The sequence below is a fragment of the Callospermophilus lateralis genome, chromosome 2 (genome assembly GCF_048772815.1).
Source record: "Callospermophilus lateralis isolate mCalLat2 chromosome 2, mCalLat2.hap1, whole genome shotgun sequence".
Taxonomy (NCBI): Eukaryota; Metazoa; Chordata; class Mammalia; order Rodentia; family Sciuridae; genus Callospermophilus; species Callospermophilus lateralis.
Window position 1 is genome coordinate 154,467,108 of NC_135306.1, and position 14,786 is coordinate 154,481,893.

Sequence of the window (14,786 nt, forward strand, 5' to 3'; positions counted from 1 at the left end):
TGTTGGGGATTGAACCCAGAGGCTCATGCATGCTGGGCAATAACTCTGCCACCAAGTTGCACACCCAGTCCCAAAACTGTGACTTTTAAGTTTCCTTTCTTGCTAAAATCCTAGAACTTTCTTATAATTCACCTTAAATTACTGTAAGAGATAGACTGTAACAGTCATTTTGTCATAGCCCCAATCTATACAGAGAGAGTTCAAAAATAATGTTTAATAATGATAATATTCAGAGATAACAATGCTGAATTTTTTTTTCCTTTTCTTATAGAAAAATATGTTTGCATCTTTCAAGGGCTCCAATAGCTCCAAATTCCAGGTCTCTGAGTTCATTCTGATGGGATTCCCAGGCATTCACAGCTGGCAGCACTGGCTCTCCTTGCCTTTGGCACTGCTCTATCTCTCCACAATTGGTGCAAACATCCTCATCCTCACCACCATCTACCAGGAACCCTTCTCTGAAGCAGCCTATGTACCTTTTCCTGGGCATCCTCTCTGTGGTGGACATGGGCCTGTCCACCACCATCATGCCAAAGATCCTGGCCATCTTCTGGTTTGATGCCAAGGCCATTAGCCTCCCAGAGTGCTTGCTCAGATTTATGCCATTCACTGCTTTCTAGGCATGGAGTCTGGTGTCTTCCTCTGCATGGCTTTTGATTGATATGTAGCTATTTGTCATCCTCTTTGCTACCCACTGATTGTCACCAATTCCTTTATCATCAAAGTTACTCTCTTTATGGTGCTTAGAAATGGCTTGTCATTCCAGTGCCTGTACTTGCAGTCCAGGTTCATTATTGTTCCAGGAAGGAAATTGAACATTGCCTGTGCTCTAATCTCGGGGTCACAAGCCTGGCTTGTGATGATAGGAGGCCCAATAGTATTTGTCAATTGGTTCTGGCATGGCTTGGAATGGGGAGTGATCCAAGTCTTATTATACTGTCCTATGCTTGATCCTGTGCTCTGTCTTTAGGCTGAAGTCTGCTGAAGCTGTCTCCAAGGCTCTGAGCACTTGCAGCTCCCATCTTCATCCTCATCTTCTTCTTCTACACGGCTGTTATGGTGGTTTCAGTAACTCACTTGGCACAGACTAAGAATGCTTTGATTCCAGTTGTACTCAAAGTGCTGCACAACAACATCCCTCTTTCCCTCAACAATATTGTTTATGCGATAAACAAAGAGCTTAGGAATCAATTCACAAAAGTGTTTTGCTTAAGTTTAAGAAAGAAGTAAGACACTAGAAACCTTCTCCTTGATGAACAAGAACTTTAGCTTATTCTAACTGTATAGTAGAATTTCAAGAGGACAGAGGAGTGAGTGCATGCCTTGGAGATCCTTTTTGTTCATGTTTTTACATAAATAACTGTGAAAGTTTCTGAAAAGGCAAGAAAGAAAAGTGCACATAGTCAACCTAAGAAATAAGTGACAGGAGCATGAATTACATGTCATACTCTCAGATGTTATTGTATCTCTTTTTATAATCTTAAAACTAGTGAAGAAAAGAAATAAGGTATAACATGTTTTATCTTATATTTCAATCTAACCTGTGTTGCTTTGCTTTGGACTTTGATCTTGTCTGCTTTCTTTTGGATATAGACTCAGAGTCTATCATGAAGTAGCTGGGATATTTTACAAGGTATATATTGAAATATGAATATTAATTTGGTGTTCAGGTCTACTAGTAGCTAGAAAATCTATCATATATTATGTACTGTCACTCTCCTTTCAGTTAGATTAAAAAGGGTCATTCTACTTGGGTCTCAGGTATGATAAAAATAATTTGAAGAGTTTCCTTTAATAGCCTGAATCTATTTCTTTGTGAGACCTGAATATTTTTTCAGGTAATACAATAGAGACAAAAGACATGACATTTTATGGATCCATAAAACCATTTTTTTTAATGACAATGTATTTCAAGGCATCACGATAATTTAAGAAAACATGTGTTTGATATTTTCAGTTTCTCCCAAATAAGCATTACCACGATAAATACGGGAACTAAAGGAAATAAATAAAACAGAGATGACAGATTTTCTCTGTATTTTTATTTGTACATTATAACAAAATATGCCATGATATCCCAGTACAAAATGTACACACTACAGTCCAGAATAATCAAAACTATCATGAATATAAGCAAGGGCCTATAAAATGCTGCAAAGCATAAAGAAAATGAAGAGAACATTGTGAGAAGAGGTAAGGAGTGTAAACCATGGATTTCAAAAGTAAGTCATGATGTTGTTACAGAAAAGAAAACCAAGCAAAAGGCACCCCAGTGTTTGTTTAATGTGGATGCAGATTGAAGAGCATTTATTCTACACCACTGTCCTGAGTGTTGAAATCAAGAGGCTTCTCTGGTTTAAGGAACAGCATCTCATTTCATCCCACATCAGCCAAAAGTATATAACCTAATACAGGATATAGAGGTTTACCACAGAACCCAGGGAGAGTGCAACTCATTTTTTTTTGATTTGGCAGTTTGAAATTTATAAGAACTAACTTACATCCAGTCCCCTTAAGCTACATGATCTAACTTTTAGTGTATGGGGCTGTGTGTATATGTGTGTGTTTCTATGTGCATACATGTGTCTCTGTGTGAGAGAGGTGGAGTAGGGAGAGAATTGTTCTCTTCTCACATGGACTGGTTTTCCCTGTTTCCCTGTAGACTGCCAGGTTCAGATCCAGGTCTTCTAGAGTTGAAGTGTATTCAAATTGAAGGACTTTCTTTAGAAAATAAGAATTAGAAAATAAACAGCTATTTATTTTAAATGAAGAAAGAATACAACATTAGAAGCTGCCAGCAGATATCACAGAATCCTGAACAAAACACAACATTTTAAATAATTTATTTTCTGGTATATTATCTATAACATAATTTAAATTGTTTATATTTTGATGTTATTTTAAGTTAATGGAAATGTAAAACTAGAAAAAAATCATGCATACTCTTTATAGATATTCATCTAATATTTACATTTTGCTCCATTACTTTATGATTTTCTCTTTATTTCCATGTGTACATCTATATATGTGTTTATGCACCATTTTTATTAACTAATTGAAAGTAAGTCATAGACACTCTACCTGTTCACTCAAAGAATTCACTGTGTATTTACAATAATGAAGACATTGATCAATATATCCATAAAATGAAAAAAAAATTACACTGATACTATAGTACAAACTAATCCATAGGACACATCTGTATTTTACAAAATCTCTATAATATCCTTATGGCAATTACGTCCATGTTTGAGATTTTATGCAAGACTAAATGTTTTATTTAGTTATCATGTCTTTTTTAAATATGATCTTTAATCTTGATTTTTCCCCCAGCTTTACTGAAGTATGATCAGTCAATAAACTTTTATATATTTACATAAGAAATTTATGTCAGACTCATTCCCTTGTTATTTGTACACTACTTTGAATCTCAACATCATGTTCATGCATAAGATAGGGATCCTAATTAGAATTAGCATAAGACAGGGATCCTAATTAGAATAATACAAGCATATTCCTTGCTTGTATCAGTACATCAAAATAGATTCTACTAAAAAGAACAACAAAAAAAGCCCTTGCATATAAAACAACAACAAAAAGCCCATTTCACAACTAATAGGTGAAACAAAATATTACATTGCATAAGGTATATAGCCACAGTATCTTTTTCTGCACCTTAACCTATTAGTTATAAAGTGATCACAGGAATATGGTGGTTAACATTTCCATGTCTGTATAGATAAGATGTACTTTTGTCAAGCATATATAAAACATTAAGACAATCAGATCATATTCTTATTACTGAAATTACCCAATTACCATCAAGTCCCCAAAGAAGAAATGATAAAAGCAACTTCCATCACAATGCATTAAATTTGGTTATATAATTTTTATTTCCAGTACTGGGTTTTAACCCAGGGGCATTTTATTTTGAAGACAGGGTCATTACATTCTTCCGAACTTTCCATCTTCCTGCTTCATCCCTGCAATTTGCTGGGATTATAGGCATGTGACACTGAGCTCAGCTAGCAATATAAAATTTTAAAATTGTATTTTTATTCAGCAATCAGTAGCATTATTAAATGATGATTATAGTTTATTATCAATTTGGCAGATATCTATTGGCATGAAAGAAAGGAAGGAGAATCTAATACACTATAGAAATTTATTTTGAGAAATAATTAAATCAGAAATGTCATAAAAGTTTCACAGTGATGCTCATTTATCATAACATTACTTCTCAAAATGTTTGTATCTATATATGCCATGTATAAATAAATTGTACACATATGCCATCACAAGAATCCTTTTTTGGAATGTACCACTTAAATAACTTTAAATCAATATAGTAGTCATTATATTGTAAAACAGTAGCATCATATTTTGTTAAAACAATAAATGCATATCAATACATACATATACTTATTAATGTAGAAATATACCTAACCATTTTCTTTAATAATAATATATTTCAGGACATTAAGATAATTTAAGAAAATATGCATTTGATAATTTCAGTTTTGATGATGTTTAAGATCACTATAGTATTGATCTTTCATTTTTCTTACATGAAAGAAAACTTTTTAACAAGGAACCGTGTTCACACAATCCCTAGCCTAGCTCAGAAAGTAAAAAAAAAACAAACTCCATAATCATTAATTAAGTGGATAAAGTGCTACATTAATAATGAAAGAAATTTAATAAATGAATTATGGTATCAATGCATAAAACATACTCTGCTTAAGTACTTTTGATCTGTTTTACATAAATTATGCAGTGCATAAGAAGCAAACACATATCTGCCATAGGATTAAATCTCACTAAAGTAACGTACATTTTTTATTTTCTTCCTTTCTTGTGTATATTTCCTAAGAGACAAAACACACACAGGATATTATTTCCTTTCTTATCATAATGTGGGCACTATGAATTCAAAGTCTCATTATTTTTCTCTCCCCATAGAACTTGATTTCCATAGTTGATTTCCATAGCAGCATCTGTGTCTCTGATATTCTGAAATAGTCTCTTGGGGACACATGGCATACAGAATCCTTTCAAGGATCCATTCAATAGTACAGATATAAAAGAATTCAGAGTTTAACATCTGTGCATGCACATTTATTCTAGGATTGTGTTTTCCTTCAACCAAGACCCTGAACACCTGGGCTAGATTATATTCAGGTATTGCCCAACACAAAAATTAAGGTATTCAAAACTATAAAAGAGGTGATAAAGACAAGATTGTTTTCTGTAAGCTGTATGGTAAAGTGGAGAGGAGTGTTGGATATAAAACGAATTGCTTATTATTTTTCCAGAATTAAATCTGATTATATTCACATAATTTGAAAGCGACAATGTTGTGTGAGGTTGGATTGTCTTGGAAAATATTTGTGTTCCCAAATCCAGCACTAAAATTCAGTTGCCTTTGGGTGATGATGATAATCCATGTTATTTCTATATCCAAATAGGAAATACTGATTTGGTAGTGATGGATGTCAGGTGTGGATCATTCCCATGAAATGAAGAAATAAAAAAAAAAAACCTAGACAACAGTTCTGTTGCTTACTTTTTACCTGTTGTTCCCTTATTCTTTGAAATCAGAGTCTAATTTTTCTTGATTATTTTCTGGAAAGACTGAGCAATGTCTTTGTTTTGTGTAGCAAAAGCTAGATAGAACAAGCAACCTCATATGAAAAGAAGAATGACACAAATAAGTGAAGATGGTTTAATAGAAAAAAAGTATTACCTAGAGAGTTTAAGAATGAGGACAAATAGCAGATAACATCAAAGTTATATTTTAGATGGTGATACTCATGCATAAATATTACAAATTCAGTTTTTCTGCCCACACCTTAGCATAGCTGAATCAATTTCTCTGCAGAAGAAATGAAATAATGATGTGTTGAAATTGTTTTAGGTCTGTTTTACAAAGGCAACTGCTTACATTTGTAGTTAATACTAGAGTTTTTAATTTCAATCTTGGAGAGCTTTGTGAATGTATTGAAGATGGAACTAACTTGTGTAAGCAAAAGACCAGTTATAGTGACAAAGCCATACACATAACAAGTAAATATGAGAAAATGTTTATCTAGTATTTTAAAAGTACTTCAGAAAAGTGGACAAGTAATCAAAAATATTTTCTGTTTAGGAGTTATTTATTATTTTATTATTCCATTTGTGTTTATGTGTGTGGCATCAGAGATTGAACCCAGTACCAATTGCACCACTTAGCTACACACTAATGCCAGTTTTATTTTTTGAGACAGGGTCTCACTAAGTTGATCATGCTCCTGCTTCAGCCTCCTGAGAGTCTTGGAGATAACAGTTTTGCACCACCAACCAGAAATTCCCCTTAGTTTTTCTGTCTGCTTCTGATACATGGATACATATTTAAAGTGTAATAGAACTACCTGCTCATACTTGGATACATGTAGGTCAGTATATAGCCACAGTATCTTTCTCTCCCCCTAGGCAATTACTCTTTCTGCACAACTATAATTAAAACAATAATCTAACATTTTGCACACTTTAAATAAAGTACTTTAGCTCCAAGAGAAGCTGTGAATGTGCTTTGTGCAATGATATTTACAGTGCAATGTATATCTTGAAGCAAGTACTGAACTTTACAGTTAAGAGGTACTGTTCAATGTATTAAAGTGGTATAGAGGGAGGAAAGAATAGTGACCCTATTGACTAGTTCATACTAAATAGTTATAAATTATTGAAACATAATTTTATAAACTTATTATGGCAACCTTAATTAAATGCATATTACTTATATGTTTCTGTGAATATATACATACATGTACACATGTACAGACTATACATGTTTAACCTAATAATATATGTGTAAGAGTCCTGAAAATATGTTGAATAAAAATATAATTTACAAATTTACTGAGTTGTAAGGAGAAAACCTTGTTTGTAAATTTGGTGTTTAAAAGAAAGCCTTTCTTATGTTGAAAAGGCCAAATTTTATGCTTTATTCTAAAAAAAAAATTAATACACTCCTTGAAATTCCAAAGCTAACATTTTAGCTTATGACTAATCCACTCATCTTAAATAGAACATTAAGAGTGGTTTATAAGAAGTCAATATTTTAACTTTCCTTCTGTGTTCACAAAATAAGAATGTGAATGTGTCCTTCATCAATTGTATTATGAAAATAAGTTATAAGGCCTGGAAATCAAACATGTTGATATAATTAGCTTTAATTTCAAAATGTCAAGCATTTTATTTCTCCAAAGTGCTCTTGACCCAAGTGTTTTTCCTTTGAATTCTCTTTGTCTAACATTAATATAATCTCCCTGATATTTTGGGATACTGTTTATTTAAAAAATATCTGTATACATTTTTAAACCTTTGTGCTTTGTTTTTATTCTATGCACTCGTTCAAGCTGCATAAGTAATTTAAAAGCAATTATAATCGTGTTTTGTAATGGGAAATTTGAATGATTTGTATTTCTTGCCCAAAGTAACATAAAAATATTATAATATAAATATATATATTTGTCATTTTATGTTTTCTTTTTCTCTGTACTTTATGACAATGATGATTTATTTATTTATCTTTCCCAATAATCTTAAGGAATATAATCTGCAGTTTTCTTTCTTTTAGTGTCTTTTATGCACTCTAAGTGATAATACTTAGATTATAATTTTAGTAATTCTCAAAGTGAATTTCAACATGTCATGCATTCATTGCTCATCTATTTTTTACATTAAAGATACCTTTATAAATATGTATTATGTGTGATTTGATTTGATAGACACTGGTGATAGTTTGTTGGACACTGTCCTTAACATACATGATTTTATTAAACTGTGAAGAATTCCTAAATATGAATTCATTTTTATGGTATCATCAGATAAGGAGAACTAAAGAGAATAATTTTTGAACTGACGGATTTCTTACCATTCATCACAGCTGTTGGTAACTGCATTATTTTTTGGAGTATTTAGAGGATGAATCAGTATCAAGTCTTAAGGACATCTAAGTCTTCCTGTTGATGGTTTTGCTTGAATAATGAGTAGAAATTTGTCACACTTGAGGAGGATAGGCAAAGGAAACACCAAATGAGAGAGGATTGTCCATCACTCACAAAACCAAGAATATCAGTTTATGTAAGTAGGAAAAATAGCAAATAGGAAAGAATACGATCCCCACCATTTTGATGTCAGGATTGTCATAATGCTTCAGGTCTACAGCATTTGCCCATTTCACTAAAAGGTCCTCTTGAGACTAGGTTAAATACACAGGTGCTCCTTTGACACCGGAATAGCTCTAAGACTTTGTCATAGCCTAAAATTATGCCCTTGAAAAGTGTATTAATTAATATGTACAACCTGTGTTTTTTTTTCCAGTTTTTGAAAGAAGTTGCCTTGTGATTTATCTCACTTATCTTCCAGATGTTGCTTTATAACACGAAAATACAAATATGCGTCCTGAGAAATTAAATTATGGCAGTATACTTTAACAAATTCTTTAATTTTCCACAGCAATATGATTTTATTTATTTTATACTTTATATTTTAAAAATTCTTTGGTAGTTGTAGATGGACAGTATGCCTTAATTTTATTTGTTATGTGGTGTTAAGGCTCCAACCCAGTGCCTCACCTGTGCTAGGCAAGCACTCTGCCACTGAGCCAAACCCATCCCCATGATTGTATTTTTAATAAATTATTATCAATGGTCAATGCCTGACCATAATACATGAAGATGTTTAGAAACAATAAAAGAAATTATCTGTTACCATTCATAGATTTTATTAATTTTTAATAAAGTCATTTATGTTAAGCACCTTTAGCAACTTTCAATTATGAGTAGAAATTTAATTTGAGAAAACATTTAGGAATGCACATAGACTAGATGTGGGAAAGGACAAGAAGCATGCATCATAAAAAGTGAGAAGACTAAATCAAGCATTTCACTGGCTTGTGAGATCCTAGGATCCTTTGAGAAATGCCATTTAATAATTCTAGAATGCTTTGAACAGTGCTTGGTAACCAACAATAAATGTCAGTCATTAATTTTAATTTTATTTTGGTACTAGGGATTGAACCTAGGAACACTTAACTACTGAGCTACATTCCAAGCCCTTTTTATATACTATTTTGAGACAAAGTCTCACTAACTTGCTTAGGGTCTCACTAAATTGTGGAGGTTGGCCTCAAACTTGTGATTCTCCTGTCTCCCTGAATTGCTAGGATTACTTGGTTCACACCACAATGTCTGGCATCAGTCATTATGTTTTGTGGCCATCAGTGAGGTGATCAAAGCAATCTGCTTTAAGATCACATTCACAGTGAGTGTACACAATAATTAACAGTTAAGTCAGGTAGTCTAACAAAAATTTTTATCATACTTGGTTACAAATTATGTAATGTGAATCAGTCTCTAAAATAATTAATGTAGATTCATTGTTGGTGATAAAAACAGACTTCATAATAAGAATTTACTGAATGAATCAATGAATTAACAACAAATAACAAGCAAACAAAGCTGTTCCTTGGCCACACAAAAAAAAATTTGGCTTATGATAAGAAAATATAACTATGCATCCTGAGCACTTAAATGATGGCAGTATGCTTTAACAAAGTCTTTTATTTTCCCCAGCAATATGATTTTATTTGTTTATTTTTTATATTAAAAAAATTCTTTGGTAGTTGTTGATGGATAGAATAGCATCATTAAAATATATAATTTTAAAAAGTGTGGTTGATGGGAGACAGTAACCTTAACCTATGCTTTCTGTACTTTTTCCTATTTCAGCAAAACTTCCATAACTTTAAGCTGATTCATGACCATACTAGCTTGATCATGCTGATCTTGAATAAAACAGATCTGACCCCAGCTTCATTCATTCTTAATGGGATCCCAGGACTGGAGGACATGCAAATCTGGATTTCCTTCCCATTCTGCTCCATGTATGTAGTGGCTGTGGTTGGGAATTGTGGACTCCTCTACCTCATCCGCTATGAGGACTCCCTGCACAGACCCATGTACTACTTCTTGGCCATGCTTTCTCTCACTGACCTTGTCATGTGCTCAAGCACAATCCCTAAAGCCCTCTGCATCTTCTGGTTTCACCTCAAGGAAATTGGATTTGATGAATGCCTGGTCCAGATGTTCTTCATCCATACCTTCACAGGGATGGAGTCTGGGGTGCTCATGCTTATGGCCCTGGACCGCTATGTGGCCATCTGCTACCCTCTGCGCTACTCAGTCATCCTCACCAATGATGTCATTGGGAAGGCTGGGCTTGCCACCTTCCTAAGAGGGGTGTTGCTCATTACTCCTTTCACTTTCCTCACCAAGCGTCTTCCCTACTGCAGAGGCAATGTCATCCCTCATACATACTGTGACCACATGTCTGTAGCTAAATTATCCTGTGGCAATGTCAAGGTCAACGCCATCTATGGTTTAATGGTAGCCCTCCTTATCGGAGGTTTTGACATCCTGTGCATCACAGTCTCCTACACCATGATCCTCCGGGCCGTGGTCAGCCTCTCCTCAGCAGATGCTCGGCAAAAGGCCTTTAGCACCTGCACCGCCCACATCTGTGCCATCGTCTTCTCCTACAGTCCTGCTTTCTTCTCCTTCTTTTCCCATCGCTTTGGGGGCCACACAATCCCTCCATCTTGCCACATCATCGTGGCCAATATTTATCTGCTTTTGCCTCCCACCATGAACCCTGTTGTCTATGGGGTGAAAACTAAGCAGATACGAGACTGTGTCATGAGGATCCTTTCAGGGTTTAAAGAAACCAAATCACACAACATAAATAAATAAGCATGTGCAAGTGGAAGAGAAGAAAATAATTATATCTAAAATTTGCCGGTTTTTTTTAAGGACATGATAAATTCCTTAGCTGTGTAAGATAATACATCTGTTTTAACCACACATACACATACAGATGGAGCTTGTAGAATTGTGCATTTTCCAAAAGTGCCTTGATGATTTTTAAGTCACTGGCATGTCCAGCAATTTTCTTTGAATTTCACCTTCTGATATCTTTGAAAAAGTTGTCTAATAAGTATATCAAGTTTCCCTTAAAAAAAACCTCAGGAAAAATGAGCAAAGTGGAGTAAGGTAATCTGAGTCTTATTTTTAATAGTAATTGATGTTGAGAGCCACAGCCTAAGGGGCCCCAGCAAACTTTCAGACTGCCAGCTGATGAGCTGAAGGGGCCCCAGCAAACTTTCAGACTGCCAGCTGATGATTGGCTCACAGCGGCCCCAGCAACATCTAGCTGATTGGCTCCTCTGCGGTGATGCTCATTGGGCTGTTTCCCTGCCCGTTCAGACCACGGAGCTGCTCATTGGGGGACTTTTTTGGCTCCACCCATGCGACCCAGCCAATCAGCCTCAAGAGCAGGAGGATTTTGGGAGGAGGAGGTTGTTGGGGTGTGTGGCTTGTGGGAAGCTGGTGGTGGCAGTTGGGCTCTGAGGGTTTTTTCCTGAGGAGCTGTTTTGTTTATCGTGTGTGGTTCTAAAAATAAAGTTAGTTTCTTTTGACAAGTGGCTCCTGAATTGTGCCCAGCCAGACCGTGGCAGTAATTTCCAGATTAATGGCCAGTAGTTACATTCTTCTGGAAATATGTGCTACATATTTCTTCTCTTTTTTTGGGGGGGGTGCAGGGATAGGGGTTGAACTTTGCCACTGAGCCATATCCCCAGCCCTTTTTTATTTTGGGGGGACAGAATCTCACTACGTTTCTGAGACTGGCATTGAACTTGTGCTTCAGTCTCTCTCCTGAGGTTATAGACATGCACCACCATGCCCGTCTACATACTTCTTCCTTTTTTTTTTTTTGTTTTTGGATTTTAGTTATATATAACATTATGATTCATTTTGGCATAATTATACAATCATGTAATATAATTTGCTCTAATTCAATCCCCAGTACTTCTCTTTTCCTAACATCTACCCTTCCCTTGTTACCAACCTCTAGTATACTGATCGTTCTTCTATATTTTTATAGTTTTTTAAAAATGTCTTTCTTCAGTGACTTCTTACTGAAGAAGAAGATAGAATACACCCCATGAAGTCATTACTATTATGAGTTTCAAGTCTTTCAGCATCTTGCTAGAGTCATAATTTTAGTCTGACTAGGTGTTCCCTTGTCCGGCCACACGCATAGTTATTTCACAACAGAATAATTGGACATTTAGTTTCCTTCAACAGACCTTTAAAAAGCACACTCTGGAAAGAGATGTATTTTTTTTAAAACCAAATTTAAGGTAAATATAATATATGTTTGGTAGGAACCACAGGGAAGTTATCAAAATCCATTTCTTTTAGCTTATTTCCAGTTGTGAACACTATAAGGAAGTTAGAAACTGGATAAAATTTTCGTATTTATTGCTTATTAACTAAACCAATTAGAGAAGGAATATAGAGTAAACTGAATTTTAAACTTTTTATTTGTTTTATTTAATTTTACATAACTGTGGTATTCATTATATCATATTTGTACATGCACATAACATAATTTTCCAATCTCTTCCTGAATACCTTTATTTTCCTCTTTTTCTCCGTCTCCCTGATCACTTGCCCTACTTTACTGGTCTCCCTTCTATTATTATTATTATTATTATTATTATTATTATTATTATTATTTTCAATTAGTACATTATATACATATTTGTGGATAAACTGTGATATAATTGTACATGAACAGCATAATTTGGCAGATTTCTGTTTTCTGTCATATTCAGAAGTGAGAGAGAGAGAAAAAGGAAATTTAAAAAGGGGTATTGGGTGTGGTGGTACAACCTGTAATCCCAGCAACTCTGGAGACTGAGGCAGGAGGATCATAAGTATGAGGTCAGTCTCACCAACTTAGCAAGACCCTATCTCAAAATAAAAAATAAAAGGGATTGGGAATGTACTCAGTGGTAAACTGACCCTGGATTAAATTCCAAATACTTTGTTATTCTAAAGACTTGAACCTATTCCTTACATTCCCACTGAGCAGATTAATATATGTTTTCTCTTGGTATGTATTTTTCATATTTACTGACTAGTAACATTAATTTACATTTGTTTCAAAACTAATAAGGCTAGATACAACTTCTGTTGAAACATGTGTCTCCTAACTTGGCAACAGAAAAATTCAGTTGTATTTGTATACACTAAACAAATAGTCAAAAAGAAAATCAAGAAAACAACCTCTTTTTTAATGATATAGAAGTGAATAAAATCCATGGAAATAAGTTTACCCAAGCAAGCAAAATATTTGTGCAATGAAAACAAAATCAAACTGAAAATATTAAAGATGACACAAAAAATTGGAATGATGTTCCATACTTTTGAATTAGAAGACTTGCTATTGTTAAAATGCTATTGTAAAACATACTTATTACTCAAGGTGACCTATAGACACATCACAATATATAGGTAACAATAATTTTTTATAGAAATAGAAAAATATCATAATATTCATATGGAACCACAAAGAAGTTTGAATATCCAAAATGAGTTTGAGAAAGAAGAATAAAGTTGGAGACTAAGATTTATTACTTCAAAACACCTTATAAAACTCCACTCATTAAAACAATATAGTAAATTCGAACAGTGTGAGACATAAATAGACATAGACCTATGGGAGAAAACAGAGAACTGAGAAATAAACTCTCACTTGTAGGGTCAACTAACCTTCAACAAGGGGGAAAGAATAAACAACAGGGAAAGAATGGTCTCTTCAATAAAAGATTTTGGTGAAACAGAATGTCCATATGCAAATGAAAAAAGTGGATGCTTATTAATTTGTAATTTTTATTATATTTATAAATAAAATGGAAATTTTTGTGATACATTCCAGCAGGCACAACACATATTTGGCATATCTATCTCCCTGACCCCACGTCCTTTTCTCTTTCCTTCTCTGATCCCCAATTCCTAGTCTACTGGTCTCCCTTATATTTTCATGAGGTCTCCTTTCTTTCCTTTTTTATCTCTAGAGAGAAAACATATGACCCGTGACTGAGTCTGATTAATCTCACTTGGCATAATGTTCTTCAGTTCCATCTGTTTTTATGTGAATTGGTTCATTTTTTTTTCTTTATGGCTTAACAAAACTCTATTGTGTTCTATACTACATCTTTTTCTATTCATTCATCGGTTGTCAGACACTTAGGTTTGTTCCATAACTTGACTATTGCAAATTGTTGCTGCTAGAAAAATTGAAAAGCAGATATCACTATTGTATGCTGACTTTAATTCTTTAGAATAAATATCAAGGAGTAGCATAGCTGTGAGCACTTCTAACACACAAAAAAAAGTGACTCGAAGTGGTTTATAGTCTTAAATATAAGACCTAAAACCTTAAAACTGTTAGAATAGATCATAGTGAGATCATGCACCCTGAGATCCCAGTATCTTCTCTTACTTCAACAGCTTTTGTATGAAACAGACCCAGGGACTCCCTCTCTCATGCCCTCCAATCATCTTCACGTCTCCTGACCTATCACAACCACTAGGAACACACCTCTGCTTCCGGGAAAGCTATGTTTTTGCTTCTTTGTTGCTAATTTTTTTGTGTGTTTAGTTCCTTATTGCTGACAAAAGCTGTCAGAATTGGCTTTTTCAGAATTCTTGACACTAATGAAAAGCCTTTAGAAATTTTAGAGAAATGGTTAATCAAGAAAAAAACAGCTGAAAGAGATTTTGGTGTTCTTTTAACAATTATAGTAAAAGTCATATAATGTAGAATTTATTTCAAAGGCTTTTAGTCCATTAACACTACTAAGGCCTTTAACACTATATAATTCCCAAAATGTT

At 34.1% G+C, this 14,786-nt stretch overlaps 1 protein-coding gene and 1 pseudogene across 1 annotated transcript; both read left to right on the plus strand.

The window, feature by feature from the left end:
• The first annotated feature begins 277 nt into the window (after positions 1-277).
• LOC143391426 (olfactory receptor 56B1-like) lies at positions 278-1,230 on the plus strand (annotated as a pseudogene).
• Positions 1,231-9,821: 8,591 nt separating this feature from the next.
• LOC143389026 (olfactory receptor 52N4) lies at positions 9,822-10,793 on the plus strand. The gene has a single exon (XM_076842378.2). The coding sequence runs from the start codon at positions 9,822-9,824 to the stop codon at positions 10,791-10,793; it is 972 nt and encodes a 323-aa protein (XP_076698493.2).
• Positions 10,794-14,786: the final 3,993 nt, after the last annotated feature.

Coding starts and splice junctions, on each gene's coding strand:
- LOC143389026 (XM_076842378.2), top strand. CDS start 9,822: ATGCTGATCTTGAATAAAACAGATCTGACCCCAGCTTCATTCATTCTT.